A 14,743-nucleotide genomic window follows, 5' to 3' on the forward strand; every position below is an offset into this window, starting at 1 on the left:
ACACACACACACACACACACACACACACACACACACACACACACACACACACACTGACTGTTTGGTGAGGTTTTCACAACTATCTGAGAGACTGCCGGGTCACGAGGAATTGCCTCCTAGATGCAAGTTGTCTGGATCTAGTGGTCCTAAATGCTTTTAATGCCCAGGATCCAAATAAGAGATAGGGTCGTTCAGAGTTCAAATGTTCTCTTCAGGGATATTTTCATTAACTGTACCAATTAAAACAACACACAGCCAAAGTTTATTCACATTTTATTTAAGTAATTCTAAAATGTTATCTTGCTACTTTGTCAATTTTAAGTTGTTTCTTCCAAAGAGACGTTATCTAGCCCAATATATAACCATCTCTGTTCAGTGCCTCATAATATGTCTTTTACATAGCTGGAGTTAATCTAAAGCTGTTCTCAATAGTATCTATTGAGAACAGTATCTAGATAAGAAAGTATCTAGATAATTTCAGGAGGACTGCTCCTGAAATTCTCCTGACCTGACTGTTCACATATACACCTCACAGTGTGAGACTATCCCGTTCCAACGGGAGGAGGGGAGTCTCCTAAAGAAAGACATGACTTAAAAAGAACATCATGGAAGTGTCTGCTATAAGATACTATAATGAGAATGTTTATCTTCATATCAATGCTATGTGTAGTTCAACGGAACAACGTCAACACAGGTGTGGAGAAGAACATACTGACAAACAGAAAACATAATGCAGCAGCTTAATTACGTACAGGGAGATCGTAGTGGTCGTGTGCATACACTCTATGCACTGTGCACAGGATGAAATGTCTCCCGTTCGCTCGAGGTGAATTCTCCGGATAATATCTTGTACCTGCGTTCTCACATCAGCTCACTCAGACTTAATGATCTTCTAGCTGCTCTGCTGTAGGAGTCTTTGTTTTTGTTTGCAAAATTTAGTATTTCTACTTTTTCTACTATTTATTTTTTACTCAATGCTGCTTAACCATTTCCATGTTTTACTGTATTTTCTTGTCAGCTCGAATATTTGAGCCTTTACTCAACTGCTCATTTTGTGTTTGTCAGGTCTGGACTGTGTAACTTTGTACAGGTCAACTTCAGGATCCTCAGGTGCAGACAGCCCAGTGTACAGCCTGAGCACAGGTGAGTTATCCCAAATCAGTTGATTTGTTGCAAATACATTTAAAAAAACATTATTTTACAATTCATTAGTGCTTCCAATATATTTGGTCGTATACAATTATAATAGATTTACTCTATTGTTGAAGAAAAATGATAGTACAGGCATGCCAAACTAGGTTTAAGATAATGATTACGCCTCATTAAAGCCCTTGTTAAGAGTTTTTTGACTGGTTATAAAAAGGACTAAAATGAATAGAGATCCTCTTTATGACCTTCAAAAGCAAATAAGACTATACCCATGGGGTGAGTGTCAGAAGGGGTACTGCCAAAACATCCCTTGTTTACATTTTACACAGCAAAGATTTAATCTTTAAAGAAAGCAGGATTATATTATTGACAGAAAACACTACTTACACAAAAAATCAGCAATGAGATGAGGTACTGCTTTGTCCTTAAGGGATCCAAAATTGACACAAACATAACATTTCTCAACAGAGATTTGAGGTACCCATTTCAACCATTTACTAGTTGCTTATTAGTATTCTTATTATGCATATCAACAGTAGTGGCTCCTCAACAAAGTAACTAATTGTCATTTTACAGTAAGTACTGAAAGACAACTCTTAAGTAATGGCCAAGTAGTTGTGATTAATAAAATGCTGTAACAAACATTATTGTATGCTTTAAATAACAAATATTTCATGTGCAAAAAATGTGAATTCTTGTGAGCAGCTAATAAATGGTGAGTACATTTACCTTCATTGCACTGTTCAAAGCTTGATCCAAAGGCTACTGGACTTGGTTGAAGACGTTTCACCTCTTTCCAACAAGTGTCTTCAGAACTAAATCAACTGGTGGACAGAGCTAGAAATATAATCCTCTGGGGATCATTAGCATAATAATGATCAAGGATGACTCTCATGAGCGTCGTTAGCTGAGTCATTGACCTAGTTTCGCCAGGAGTTGTTAAGGCTTCCAGTCGTTTGGGTCATTAGGGTCACATTTTCCGAGGTAGGACTTGGGCTTCAGTTGATTTGACAGAGAATTCAACACAACATTGTAGGTTGGTGAAAGATGGTGTCTCAGACCACTACCTTCGTTAAGGGATGTTTTTTTTCTATTTTTCTAGGGGTTTCTATTCCTTCTGCTCCTGTAGGTACACTATAGTGTAGGTAGGGTTCTGATGACACCTAGCTTGTGTTGTCGTGGATGGTAGGACTCAAAAAGTAAATACTGGTCCGTTTCAATGCACACCTTGCAGTCAGAGAAGGCCAAGCAGTGTCCTCTGACATCCTCTCTGGTAAACCTAATGTTGTCTTTCTTGTTGAGATGACCCGTGAAAGCTTCAACTTCATCTAGACGAATTTGGACCCAGGTGTCATCCATATATCTAAACCAGTGGCTGTGTGTAGGTAGTTAGAGCCCTGTTCTCTACCTCCTCCATGTAGAGATTGGCCACTATTTGAGATACCGGTTAGCCTTTGGCACAGCCATGTTTCTGTCTGTAGAAGCCTCTGTTGAAAGTAGGTAGTGTTCAAGCAGAGTTCCAGCATTGCGCAAATGGGGTCAGGTGAGAGAGAAGTCCTGAGGGATAAGGTGTTGTCCTGAAGAAGCCTTGTTCCGATGGCATTGATAGCCTCAATGGTTGGGATGCATGTGAAAAATGAGGTGACATCATAGGAAACCTGGGTTTCCTCGGGATGTAACTTTAGATACCTTGTTGGTAAATTCCTGGGAGTTTTTGATGTGAGGAGGAGTATCTCTAACTGTGGGAGCTAGGATGTTAGCCAGGTGTTTGGAAATATTGTATGACTGTGTTGATGCTGCTGACGATGGGTCTGAGTGTTACTGCTTTTTTGAATTTTTAATTGCACTACTATATTTCATACCATGCACTGTTCAACAAACCTTTCTCAAATAAAGTGGTAAAATGTTTTTACCACAACAGTCAATTGAGAGTTCAGATTTAGGTTTCTCTGTGATTGATAGTCTGGTAGATTTTTTTTATCTCCTTATAATTTTGTCTTTGGGCTACAGAGTGTGAAATGGGTCAGAAAGATGTGGCTGACCTGTGCGAGTGTGTCCTTCGCTACTTGAGAGACCTTCCGTCACCTGTCATCCCAGACTGTATCTATCCCAGCCTTCAAACTGCTATCACACTGCAGCAGCAGCAGCTCCAACAGCAGTCAGCAGGTACGTCCCTTGATCAATGGCTACACAATGCTTAAAAGACTGAACTACCATTTTCAAATAAGTAAAAGTCTCTTTTTTTATGTAGCTCATTATCAGATGGCTTGTGAAGGAATATTATCCTTTTTTTTCACTGACTCTGAGTAGGCCTTTTTTTTGGTACCCTTGACACAATGAAAAGCAACTTTGGAGAATTGAACCTTTCTCTAGAAAGGCAGGCAGCTTCCTTTTTTTCTTGTAATTGTTTTGTTGATTGATTAATTTTCAAGTAAGATTATTGTCACAGATTGTTGCAAATGGGAACTTGAGAAGCTTGTGAAAAGTGTCAGCACATGACAAGTAGAAATCAGCTGCCAGAAAGCATTGAGCTGAATATCTATGATGCCGAAACCTAGAGATGGATGTATGAATGTCTGATAATTAATAAAGACAGCACATTAATTTCCTTTCAGCTGTGACATAACTTTTGTAACAAAAAAAGTAAAACAGGCGACACATTCTTACATTGTTGACCAACTGAAACCAGTGCCTTCTTGCATCTTTAGGAACTGTTCTAAAATCTAAAATGAAAAATAAAATAAAGGCCAAAGCTGATAAATAGTCTTTCCTGCACATCTTGCAGTTAATGGATTTAAACATGCAAAGCAACCAACCAGTACGTGGCATGTGTGTTATGTTGTTGAGTTTAACATTGTTTTAAGCTAGAAACTTGTCCCTGTACAAACATTTAAGTCAATAGATTTACAAACAAGTCATTAAAAGACGCACCTGCTGAAGTTAGATGGCAATTTCCTCTAAAATACAACTTTATTCTAGAAGCTTCTTAAAATGTCTTCTTTGTGATGGACATGAAAATAATTAAGGGCTCAATAAGATAAAAATGTGATGGACATTTTATTGAGTGTAGACAAAAAGGAGATTTGTGTAGTACAATAGTACAAGCCTAATGAAGCTGTGTGCTGCTAATGTTTCAGTCAGGAGAAAGACACCTTTCATAGCTTTAGTTACTGTAATTTTTAAAGAAGTCCACGAGGCTCAGGGTGAGCCTCACAAGCAGCTGATCGAGGTCAGTCTCATGTCAGCGTTGAGAAAACAGAGTCGAGTGTTAGGAGAGGATGAGCTCACTAAGGCATGTTAGAAATGCTGCTGCTGATTCTCCTCTGCAAAAAAACACAACTTCATTTAATTTCACATAATTACATGGCAAATTTACAGAGACATGGGTTGACCCCATTTACCATTTTTCATTTTAACTTATAAAAACTTAATCAGGATTAAAGCAAAGCACAGAATTTATAAAGGCCACATTTCACAGAAATGTCTCATGTTTGCTATCTTGATTTCTTGCAGATGGTGCAGTCGCTGGGAGCCATGACAGGGAGGTCAGCTTCGTCCTCGAGAGCGCCACCACCGTCCCTCTCCATCACCGTCTCACCCTGCAGTACCTCCTAACACACCTGTCCAAGGTCACTCAGGCACAGGCCAGCAATGGACTGGATACATACACGCTAGGGAAGGTCTTTGGACCGCTGCTGATGCGGACAGGCCCGTCTACTCCTTGGTAAGTTTTGGATGAGTTCATTTAGGACAATATTGCTATTTGGAGGAGGAATGGACACACAATGGTGTATCCTGGATGTGATTTGTGTCGTGTGAAGCAAGACATTACCAAAATAGAATTAACATTTCTAACAAACCAATGTCATTGGTTTATTGCTAATCTGTCTATTGATTGATCAGGTTGTCATTGGATGATGAGTTACCTGCTCTTGTGGTGGAGAGGCTGCTGATAGAGAGAACTGCAGAGCAAGACCTAACTCCTCCAGGTTTGTTCTTTTTGAAAGGCTGTGTTTGTTATAATTGAGCACTAAGAATGTGTCTTTAGATGTGGTCAAATATTGTGTTTGCTATGAAACAAAATAAAGTTTTCTTTGTGTTATACTTCCAAGATGCAAATTGTTTTCATTATATTTTAGTTTCCAAGAAGTGATTGTGTTTAAGTCACTTACCACTGCATCAGTATACAATGCTTTCATTGGTGATGATCTCTGTGTGTTTATGTGTTTGTGTCGGTTTGCAGTTCTTCCAGCAAAGCCAGTCAAGTCAAAAATGGCTTCATCAGCCATGACGGACACTAGCAGCATGCTGACAGATGCTGAGTGGTACTGGGGAGAAATCTCCAGGTAATGATGATGTTAAGATTGTTACATCTTGTTTATTTTTTGAGTGGTGTTCATTGTATATTGGTGTATTACATACTTTTCATAACTGTCTTTAAGAAACTGACTAAAAGAATCACTGACCCAAGAGATCCCTAGTTTCTTGGACTTTTCTTGTTTAGTATTTTGAGTAATAAGGATTATTTGTGCAATAATGTTGTTATTCTGATGCTAAACTGCATCTGATCACAGCCCAACGTTCAATAGTTTAAATCTGTGTGTCGTCTTATTTGCAGAGAGGAGGTGAATGAAAAGCTGCGAGACACTCCTGATGGCACCTTTCTGGTCCGGGATGCTTCCAGTAAACTGGAGGGGGAGTACACACTCACCCTCAGGTAAAGCAACACCCCTAACTTTTGTAGAACATCTCATTACTCACACTTTGTCTCCCACGTTAAACATACACTCAATATGTACTTGTACATGTATCTCATTATGCCGTATAGCTCATCACCTTTTTTCTTTTTTGTTTGTCTCCCCCTGCAGGAAAGGAGGGAACAACAAGCTGATAAAGATATACCACAGAGACGGGAGGTACGGCTTCTCAGAGCCTCTTACCTTTCTGTCTGTTGTGGAGCTCATCAATCACTACCGCCACGAGTCCCTGGCTCAATACAACGCCAAACTGGACACCAAGCTGCTGTACCCGGTCACCAAATACCAGCAGGTTGGTCAGGCTGCTGTCTATGTACTCATTTTTTTTCTCAATTTCCTTTCGTCAAGATCTCTTTGAAAGCCAATTGGTCAGCCTAAACTTTAAATTATAATTCCTTTTTTTTCCTTCATTGGTGGTGATTTTGCTTTCTCCTTATTTTCCGACATCTCAGTTGGTGAAGGAGAACAGTATAGAGGAGGTGGGGGAGCAACTGAAGGTCTATCACGAGCAGTACCAGGACAAGAGTCGGGAGTATGACTCACTGTACGAGGAATACACACGTACCTCACAGGTATGAGACCAACACACACCAGCCACACACACACACACACACACACACACACACACACACACTGAATCTGTGCAGAAAACCGATCTGACTAATAACGATAAAGTCTGAGTGAAAGATAAACAATGAAATAAACAGCACCAAAATAAAGTGAGAATGTGAAGACTGCAGTGAACAGTTGTTATGTCAGCAGCTGAAGATTGGATATGAATCTTGTTTCTTTTTTTTTCACACAGGAGCTGCAGATGAAGCGCACCGCCATAGAAGCTTTCAATGAGACCATCAAGATCTTTGAGGAGCAGTTTGAGACTCAGGAGCGCTACAGCAGAGAGTCTTTGGAGCGATTTCAACGCGAGGGCAACGAGAAAGAGATCCAAAAGTGAATTCATGTTTATGTGCACGAGATCCTTAAAAATCTTAATTTATTGCAACAGCAATCAGATGCATTACATATCAGATGTATCACAAATCTGACTATTGTTTTGTCTTTCTCCCAAATCAGGATTCAGAGCAACTCGGAGCGTTTGAAGTCTCGTGTGAAGGAGATCCATGACAGTAAGTGTAAGTTGGAGCAGGACCTGAGAGAGCAGGTGTCTGATAACCGAGAGATCGACAAGAAGATGAACAGCCTCAAGCCCGATCTCATGCAACTCCGCAAAATCAGAGACCAGTACTTGATGTAAGGAGAAACAAATAAATATGTACTCAGTGCCTGAAATATAAAAAGAGTGATGTCTATAGAATCTATTGTCTGTATTTAATCTGTTCTGGCTTTGTAGTTGGCTGACACAGAAGGGGACGAGGCAGAAAAAGATCAATGAATGGCTGGGCATAAAGAATGACGCTGATGAGTGAGTGTTTGAGATCGTACTTCAGAATCTCCCATTGTAATCTAGTAGCTCATTTTTCTTGGTACATGACAAAGAAGTGTAATCGAGAATGTGCTGCTGTCTGTCTTTCTGTGTTTCCAGCTCCTACTCGCTGGAGGAGGACGAGGGTTCGCCCCACCATGATGAGTGCACCTGGTATGTGGGTGACATTAAACGCACCCAGGCAGAGGAGATGCTGAGAGGAAAATGTGACGGCACCTTCCTCATCCGGGAGAGCCAATCACAGAAGGGCTCCTACGCCTGTTCTGTTGTGTATGTATTTTTGTGTGCTTTTTTATGTCTGTTTTTTTTTTTTTTATGCTTATTTGGAAAAATCTGAATAATTTTTTTTTTTTCTTTTACTTAAATTACTGACCAAATGAAGACTGTTGGTTGGAAAGCATTATATGTGTAAACTGTAACAAACGCTATCATATTCAGCATTCATTGTTACGGTGTGTTTCATAACTAGCTTTGAGCAGTTCAAAGGCAAATTAGGCCAGACCTGCTGAAAGAAACATGACATTTAAAACATCTATTGAAATGGAATGATAATGACAATTGTACAATGAAGATAATCTGTGAAAATGAATTTTTGTTCTTCTCTCCAGTGTTGAGGGCGACACCAAGCACTGCGTCATCTACAAGACCGCCACGGGTTATGGATTTGCTGAGCCCTACAACCTTTACTCGTCCCTCAAAGACCTGGTACTCCACTACAAAAATGTCTCCTTAGTCCAACACAACGACCAGCTGAATGTAAATCTAGCCTACCCAGTCCTGGCCCGCTCCCAGAACCAGAACCAGCACCCCAGATGAATTTCTCTCCAGCAGTGTGGGATGCCAACCAGGGCCGGGAAACAAAGTCTACCATCATATGCATTGGGGACAAAATGAACCTCTGAACAATGCTTATTCTTGTTTAAGTGGCGATTCAAAGTAGACACAACCACCACAATTTACAATTCATACGTTTTTTGTTTTTTTGGCTGGAGGCTGGTGCATCTGTCCTGCACAGACAACATCCAACAAAGAGCACTCCTTGCTAACAGCATGGCTTCAAAATAAGCACACTACTACCAGAAACAAATCACTGTACAGTTAGCCTGGCTGATGGAGTGAGTTTTAATGTAAGAGTGTGTCACGTAAGCCAGCCATGACTGTACAGTGTGAGAAATGAAAAACAAGAATAAACCCCTTGATACAGAGAGAAAACCCCAGATTAAATGTGTTTAAAGAAGACGATGAACACACAAAATCCTGTTTGTTTTTTTAAGATCATGGAGAAGAGGAGAGAAACCAGATGGCAGGATGAGGGGAAAACTTACAGGAGGCACTTTTTATTTTTGTTTCTTGCCATGAACATATGATAACTGTCCATTGACAAAGGCCCAACCTGCAAACTCTCTGTCGACAAAAGCCTGAGCTGTCATCCACTGACAGTACCAGAGTGGCTAAACCTGGCTGCTCGCTTCACATCTGCAGGTGGCTGAGCAAACCTGGACCAGTCGGCTGATGTCACTGAAGCTGGGGGCAGGATTTGGGTGGATGCTTCTAGTGGGTTTTTTTCTTCTTTTTTTAAAGATTGAGTTTAAAGCTTGCTTAAGTGCCATAGTAATCATTTTGAATGACCACAAGCCTGTGTCTCTGGAACAAGGAGTTTGCATGCCGAGGTTGAAAGAAAGGAGGGAATGAATAGCTCTCGACATAGACAAAGCTATAGCTTTAAAACATACACACATGTTGGTCTATTGTATGAAATTATCTTTATTTCCAACTGCTTTGGCATGTGGCTTTCTCTCAGCGGGCCTCTTTTTGAATCGACGAGGTACATGGTTCAGTAAATACTGTGTGACAGGACAAATCTGCATGGTACAGATTTGGTATATTGTGAATAGAGAATCAGTTCTTAATCACTCTACACCAGACAGAGAGGTACATTGATAAATGCAGTTCCATGTCATTTCTTCTGAATGAAATAGTGGAAAGACTCCTGCATCAAACGTCCCTTTGTTTCAAACTTCCTTCTTTTCTCATCCTCTTCAATACTGTAGCACCTGTAGCCATTGACTTAAGGCATAACTGTTAATGCTTCTCTCATGTGTCTTGTTTTAAAATGGTAAAGACACTTGCGGAGCATCAATCTATGTCATTATTGTATCTTCGGTACTGTATTTGCCTTGTCTCTTTTTAGATTAGACTGTTTTAGCGGTACTTTGTCCTCGCAGATGTTTATTGTATTTTTTTTAATGCAGATTTTACTCTCGGTACTTCCTGCTACCCGCACTCACGCTCGACTTTTCATTTCATCACAAGCTTGACTCACGGAGCTGTAGAACATAGTTGTACAAAAAAAAAAGAAAGCAGTAATATAACACGTGTACAGTATATTTCAGACACACATGCAGTCAGTGTATGTAACTATACATTTTCAACTCTGTGTTTTCTTTGTTTTTATTTAACATTTGCTATGCTCTTAGATTCAGTTTAAGGATGCAAAGTATCCAGCTAATGTGAGCCAAATGAAGGATGTCTTTTCATGTAGCAAGAAAGAAAAGAAAAAAAAGAACCTGTCCTTTCGCCATATATAGCGTGGCCTCTGTGGTCTGAGAGATTATCTAGTACAGTATGCATGGAGACCTTCATTTGGGTTGTTTTTCTGTTTTTGCTAGGCACCAGTGGTTGATAGTTGTGTTTTTTTTGTAGTACATATACTGTATGATGGTAATACAGTACTATCCACAACGCAGTCGCATGTGATTTTGTTTTTAGAGTTCCCGAGTCACCTCCTCCCTCTTCTCTGTGCCGTGGCTGTGAATTTTCTCTCGTTTCCCTCATGTACATTTGGCTTGAGGTAAAGATTGTACCATCTTTTTTCTCCTCACTTTCAAAGCACAGTTCATTTGTTCTGTTCTTGTACGTTTTTTAAATTTGGAAACAGGCGCCACATGATGCCTCTTTTAAATTAGATTCACATTACTGATTTCTTGAGAATGAATGAACATGAGACTCAGTTTTCTTATAGTAGACTCCGATTGCCAAAAATAAAAAATAGTATTTTTGTAGAAAGGTATGCAAGAGTTGAAATAAATTGTGAACGGGACGTTTTAGAAAAGAAGTGCACTGTTTTTTAAAAGGTTGCACATTTGATACTTTGGATTCATTTTTGATGAAGTTTTCAACTTCTCTGGCTCATTATGCAATCAATCAGTTTAAAAATCTAATCTTCTTTTCAAACCTCCCAACAAACTTTTAAAAATGGACAAACTTCAGGTTGCAACGTTCTCCCGGTCGTACCATCCCATTATCAAACCTAACTCCATCTGAAGTCTTTAAATCAAGACCTGGGTTTGGTATCTGTCAGGATTAATCTGTTGTTCTGTACTTTGCACAGTTCTTGGCAAGTAGAAATCCCAAGGATTAAAGCAGAAGTGACGGCGCTGCTTCTGATCAGAGGGCTATAAAACAATGTGTAACTGAGAGAGATTAGAAGTGCCTTCAGTCATTGTGTCGAGCTTCTCATCTGTGGAGTGTTGCTCTTTGAGACGGTGCCACCACGACCACATGCTGTGCCCCATGCTTCACACATTTGCCATTTATCAAAGACTATAGGATATCTGGCTGCATTGTTGTTGTGTGTGTTTGTGTTCATGTGTGTGTTAGAGCAGATCTTGGCATGTTGTAGATAAGAGAGTGACAGATTTGAGTTGTGCCTCTTTGTTGTTACATCTCTAGTTGTTACATATTCCTTCTTGTTATGGTGGGGGCTGTACAGTAGCTTGGTGCTCTCTCTCACTTGGCACCAAAGCTACATTTCTTTGGTGTTTTTTAAAAATAATTATTTGTCTGATTTATATTTTGAATAAAACTCAGATAAGATAGAAATGTGAACCGTAACACATCCGTAGCCCAGCCCAGTTGTTTGAAGCTCATTTGATAAGCTCTCAAGATGATGCATGCAGCATTTCTCAGTGTTTTTTTTCTTCTGGTTGAGTCAATTGCTGCTGCTGACACATCTATTATCCAGTTTGTTGGACCAACACTTCTGTGACTGCACTTTTATTTCTGTTCCACACACTTAAAGTAGTGTGTCTAACGCCCAACAACCATAAACTCACAGACAGTGGTCAAGCTCAGTTGTCAATAGTGTTTTTTTTTGTTGATCTTTCCGTACAATGAGAGGGATTGACATATTTCTTTGAGTATCTTGTGTACAGTATATGCTTCTTCTTTTTTTACGGTCAACAACTGTCATGTAATTCTGATGCTTTTGACTGATTGAAATGTTTTCAATGTAGAGTTGCTTTGACTTTATGGGCTGTACAAACTGTATTACTTTTAAAGCGTGTCTAAGGAGAGCTGCTGGCTCATTATGCAATCTGTGTCCACACAGCAATGACTGTCCAACTTAACAAGACAAACAAGATTATATCTCAAAAGGGTTGAGTTCCCCTCATGACAGGAAGATGTTGTTCACTCACACTTAATGGTATCTAAACATGTGGGAAGTTAAAATTCTGAGATTTCAATCTTAAGAATTTTCCTTGGACCTAATTTTGATCTGAAGAACATTGTCCATTAAAAAGTATTTTTTAAATGCTTTTATCAACATGCAACAAATTGGTCCCAACTGTGACTACAGATCTTTGGGGAAATGGATATTTCAGTTTAAAGGTCGGCCATTGTTTCTGCTGTAGATTTAGCTTAACATTACAGTTACAAACATAAATAGGAAAATGTTTCTTTGTAAATTCACACCAATGGAGCGAGATAATTTCAGATTTTCCCACATCAGCTGTTCAGACCAGTTCATGGTCCAGTTGGTTCTGCTTTCATTTAAGTGATTTTATCAAAGCTTTTAGAAATGAAGACCTTCCTGCACTTACTTCTTATTTACTTGTTAAGATGGACACTATTGCAGTGTAGGCACACACTTCCATATGCCATATATACCATGTTATTAATAGATGTTAAATCGCTAGAAGCAATGCAACTTCAGTAGCAATGAGACCTGGTCAGGCAGTGAGACTGGATGAAGACTTTATTGCGCTTTGACTTCGAGTTCAGACTTTAGTCCTGTGTGTGGTAGATGTTGCTCTGAATCTCAAAGCTTTCATCCTGCTCATCTATTAGATATGCATTTGTGTTGGAGCTTGGTGGAAAACCTTTTTCTATTTGACTAATGATCATTCAAGAAATCCGATATCTTTCATCAGCTTTGGTACACTGTAAATGATATTTCTTGAAGCAGCCTCACACACAAAGCACATCTCTCACCAAGAAAAAAACAAGTTTATTAAGGTTTGAAGAACGAGAGACACAATAGAGAATAAATATTTTGAAATATATACTTAGAATTCTATATTTTTGGATGATGTCGCTCTTATTTGGATTGTGCTTGAAACAAATCAGAAGGAGGCTTCGATGTGAACATGATCTTTAGACTTGCTCCACGGCTGCTTTGTGTTCGAGCAGTTATTGAAAACGCAAGCATTTTTACTAATCAGCTGCAGTGAGCTTCATCAAAACTTTGTGGTTACAGTCAATCGACATACATGTAATCTATCCGCATGATTATCAGGTGCATTCAGAGGATGAAGCAAGCTTATGTACATGTGTTAATATTTACAGAGCTAAGTCTATATGTTCAATGCAGTCTTGGCTGCTTTGCATTTATGAAATACTAGAGAGGAGTTTTGTTTGTTTGTTTGTATTTTGTTTTATTGTACGTAAGAATCTTGATTTGTCATTTTGAAGATTTTGTTTGTGTGAGTAGACGTGAGTGTTAAAGTTGCACCAAAAAAAGACACTTAGGATGCTGCCACAGAGATCCCACACAAATTGGACACTGATGCTGTAACAGAGTGAACCATCTTACCACTGTTTCTTTTTTTTCTTTTGTGGATCTCTTTGGTCGCTGAAGGGTTGTTTAAAGAGAAGACAAGGTACACGATGAAACGGTTCATGATCACTCCTTCAGGCAGATCTTTGTACGCAGAACAATGATGGCATTAGAAAGTGTTCTTTTATGGTGCCTGAGTATATTTCGTTTTTTTTTTTGTTGTTTGTATTTTTTGGCTTTTTAAAAAAGCTCAGATTTGTCTGTCCCAGTGTTGATTTATTTTTGTTTGTTTGTTCATATCTGTTCATGATAACCTTACAGAGCCTATAAAGAAAAAAATAAGCTAGCTTGAAATGTTTTCCTCCATACAGAAAAAAAAAAGAAATACAAATGTTTACAATATGTAATTAACCAAATAGTAAATATGCGTTTGAGGATCAGTCTGTTTGTCCCTCAAAGTGGCCGTGATAGATTGATTTATATTTCATTATTTCCTGTTATTTTAAACTTGAAAATGTTATGACTGCTTGTTGTGTTTGTCTTTTTTTTTTCCTTTTGTTTTTTCCTTTTAGAACAGTGCTCCCTCAATTTCAAAATAACAACCCAACTAGTTTAACCCTGTTGATATTCTTCAGTCTTTGTCAATCTTCCCCTGCTGACTACTTCACCTTACACTGAGCCTTAAACATGCAGGACTGAATCATCATCATAGCAGGTGGTACTCACACGGTGTGACTTACAACGCGCCCCTTGGTGAACATGCTTGAGTACAGATTTAATACATTAACACACTTGGAACTTCAGGAAAACTATCAGGAGGCATCCTTGTCTTGATTTTGCACTACAGAGAAAATAAAACTAAAAAAATAGTCATCAGTAGCTTTATAGATTGGTGAACTAAAGTGGAAGACCAAAACATTTCCACTATAGTCTCACTTTGTGTCATTTCCCTTTTAATGTAGTTGACGTCAGCAACCCTTCACTTTCATGTCCTTTTACGCCTTAATTCAATATTGTCGTATCATCACTTTTAAGTCTAAACTCTAAGCTGAACGGATGCCATTGTAGTATTTTTGTAGTAATTTCACTTATGTACAGTAGTACATATTCTTCTGCTCTGTTACATTGCTCAGTAAGTCTCAATGAATCACTGACTCAGCAGCAGCGACAACAGTATTTTTTTCTTAATACATGATAGATAATGATGTGGTTAATTTCTCTCAAAACAGTGAATCAGTCAGTTAAAGCTACTCTACACCAAAATGCAATTGAACTCTGAGGGAGCACTGTTGTTTCAGCCAGTAGAGGCGTATCGGTTGAGGTATTGGCCCAACCCCCCTATGCACAAAAAAGATGGTTCCTCTTCTTCTCTACTCTTGTGTTGTCCTTCCTTTGTGCTCTATCTTAATTCAGATGCCACACTTCTTTCTTTCTCTCTCGTGTACAGCTTGCTTCAGAGTTGTGTTTGTTCTCAGACAGGTACTCGTTGATCTGTACGGTTCTTTCTTTAGGCTGATGCAATGATTTTAAAAGACAATAAAAGATATATGAAATGAA

General features: G+C 39.0%; 1 protein-coding gene across 2 annotated transcripts in view; it reads left to right on the forward strand.

Moving 5' to 3' along the window:
- Positions 1–14,743, forward strand: part of pik3r2 (phosphoinositide-3-kinase, regulatory subunit 2 (beta)) — a 34,694-nt gene extending 19,951 nt beyond the window's left edge. For both annotated transcript variants that reach the window (XM_061044361.1, XM_061044362.1), the window contains exons 4-16: positions 1,066–1,143; positions 3,160–3,315; positions 4,663–4,873; positions 5,053–5,138; positions 5,393–5,495; positions 5,768–5,866; positions 6,018–6,198; positions 6,359–6,478; positions 6,712–6,854; positions 6,978–7,154; positions 7,255–7,326; positions 7,447–7,617; positions 7,956–14,743. In XM_061044361.1, coding sequence (XP_060900344.1) covers positions 1,066–1,143; positions 3,160–3,315; positions 4,663–4,873; positions 5,053–5,138; positions 5,393–5,495; positions 5,768–5,866; positions 6,018–6,198; positions 6,359–6,478; positions 6,712–6,854; positions 6,978–7,154; positions 7,255–7,326; positions 7,447–7,617; positions 7,956–8,163 — 1,805 coding nt within the window. In that variant the 3' untranslated portion in view covers positions 8,164–14,743. The remainder of the gene's footprint in view (positions 1–1,065; positions 1,144–3,159; positions 3,316–4,662; positions 4,874–5,052; positions 5,139–5,392; positions 5,496–5,767; positions 5,867–6,017; positions 6,199–6,358; positions 6,479–6,711; positions 6,855–6,977; positions 7,155–7,254; positions 7,327–7,446; positions 7,618–7,955) is intronic.

Source organism: Labrus mixtus, chromosome 8, assembly GCF_963584025.1.
Source record: "Labrus mixtus chromosome 8, fLabMix1.1, whole genome shotgun sequence".
Classification (NCBI taxonomy): Eukaryota; Metazoa; Chordata; class Actinopteri; order Labriformes; family Labridae; genus Labrus; species Labrus mixtus.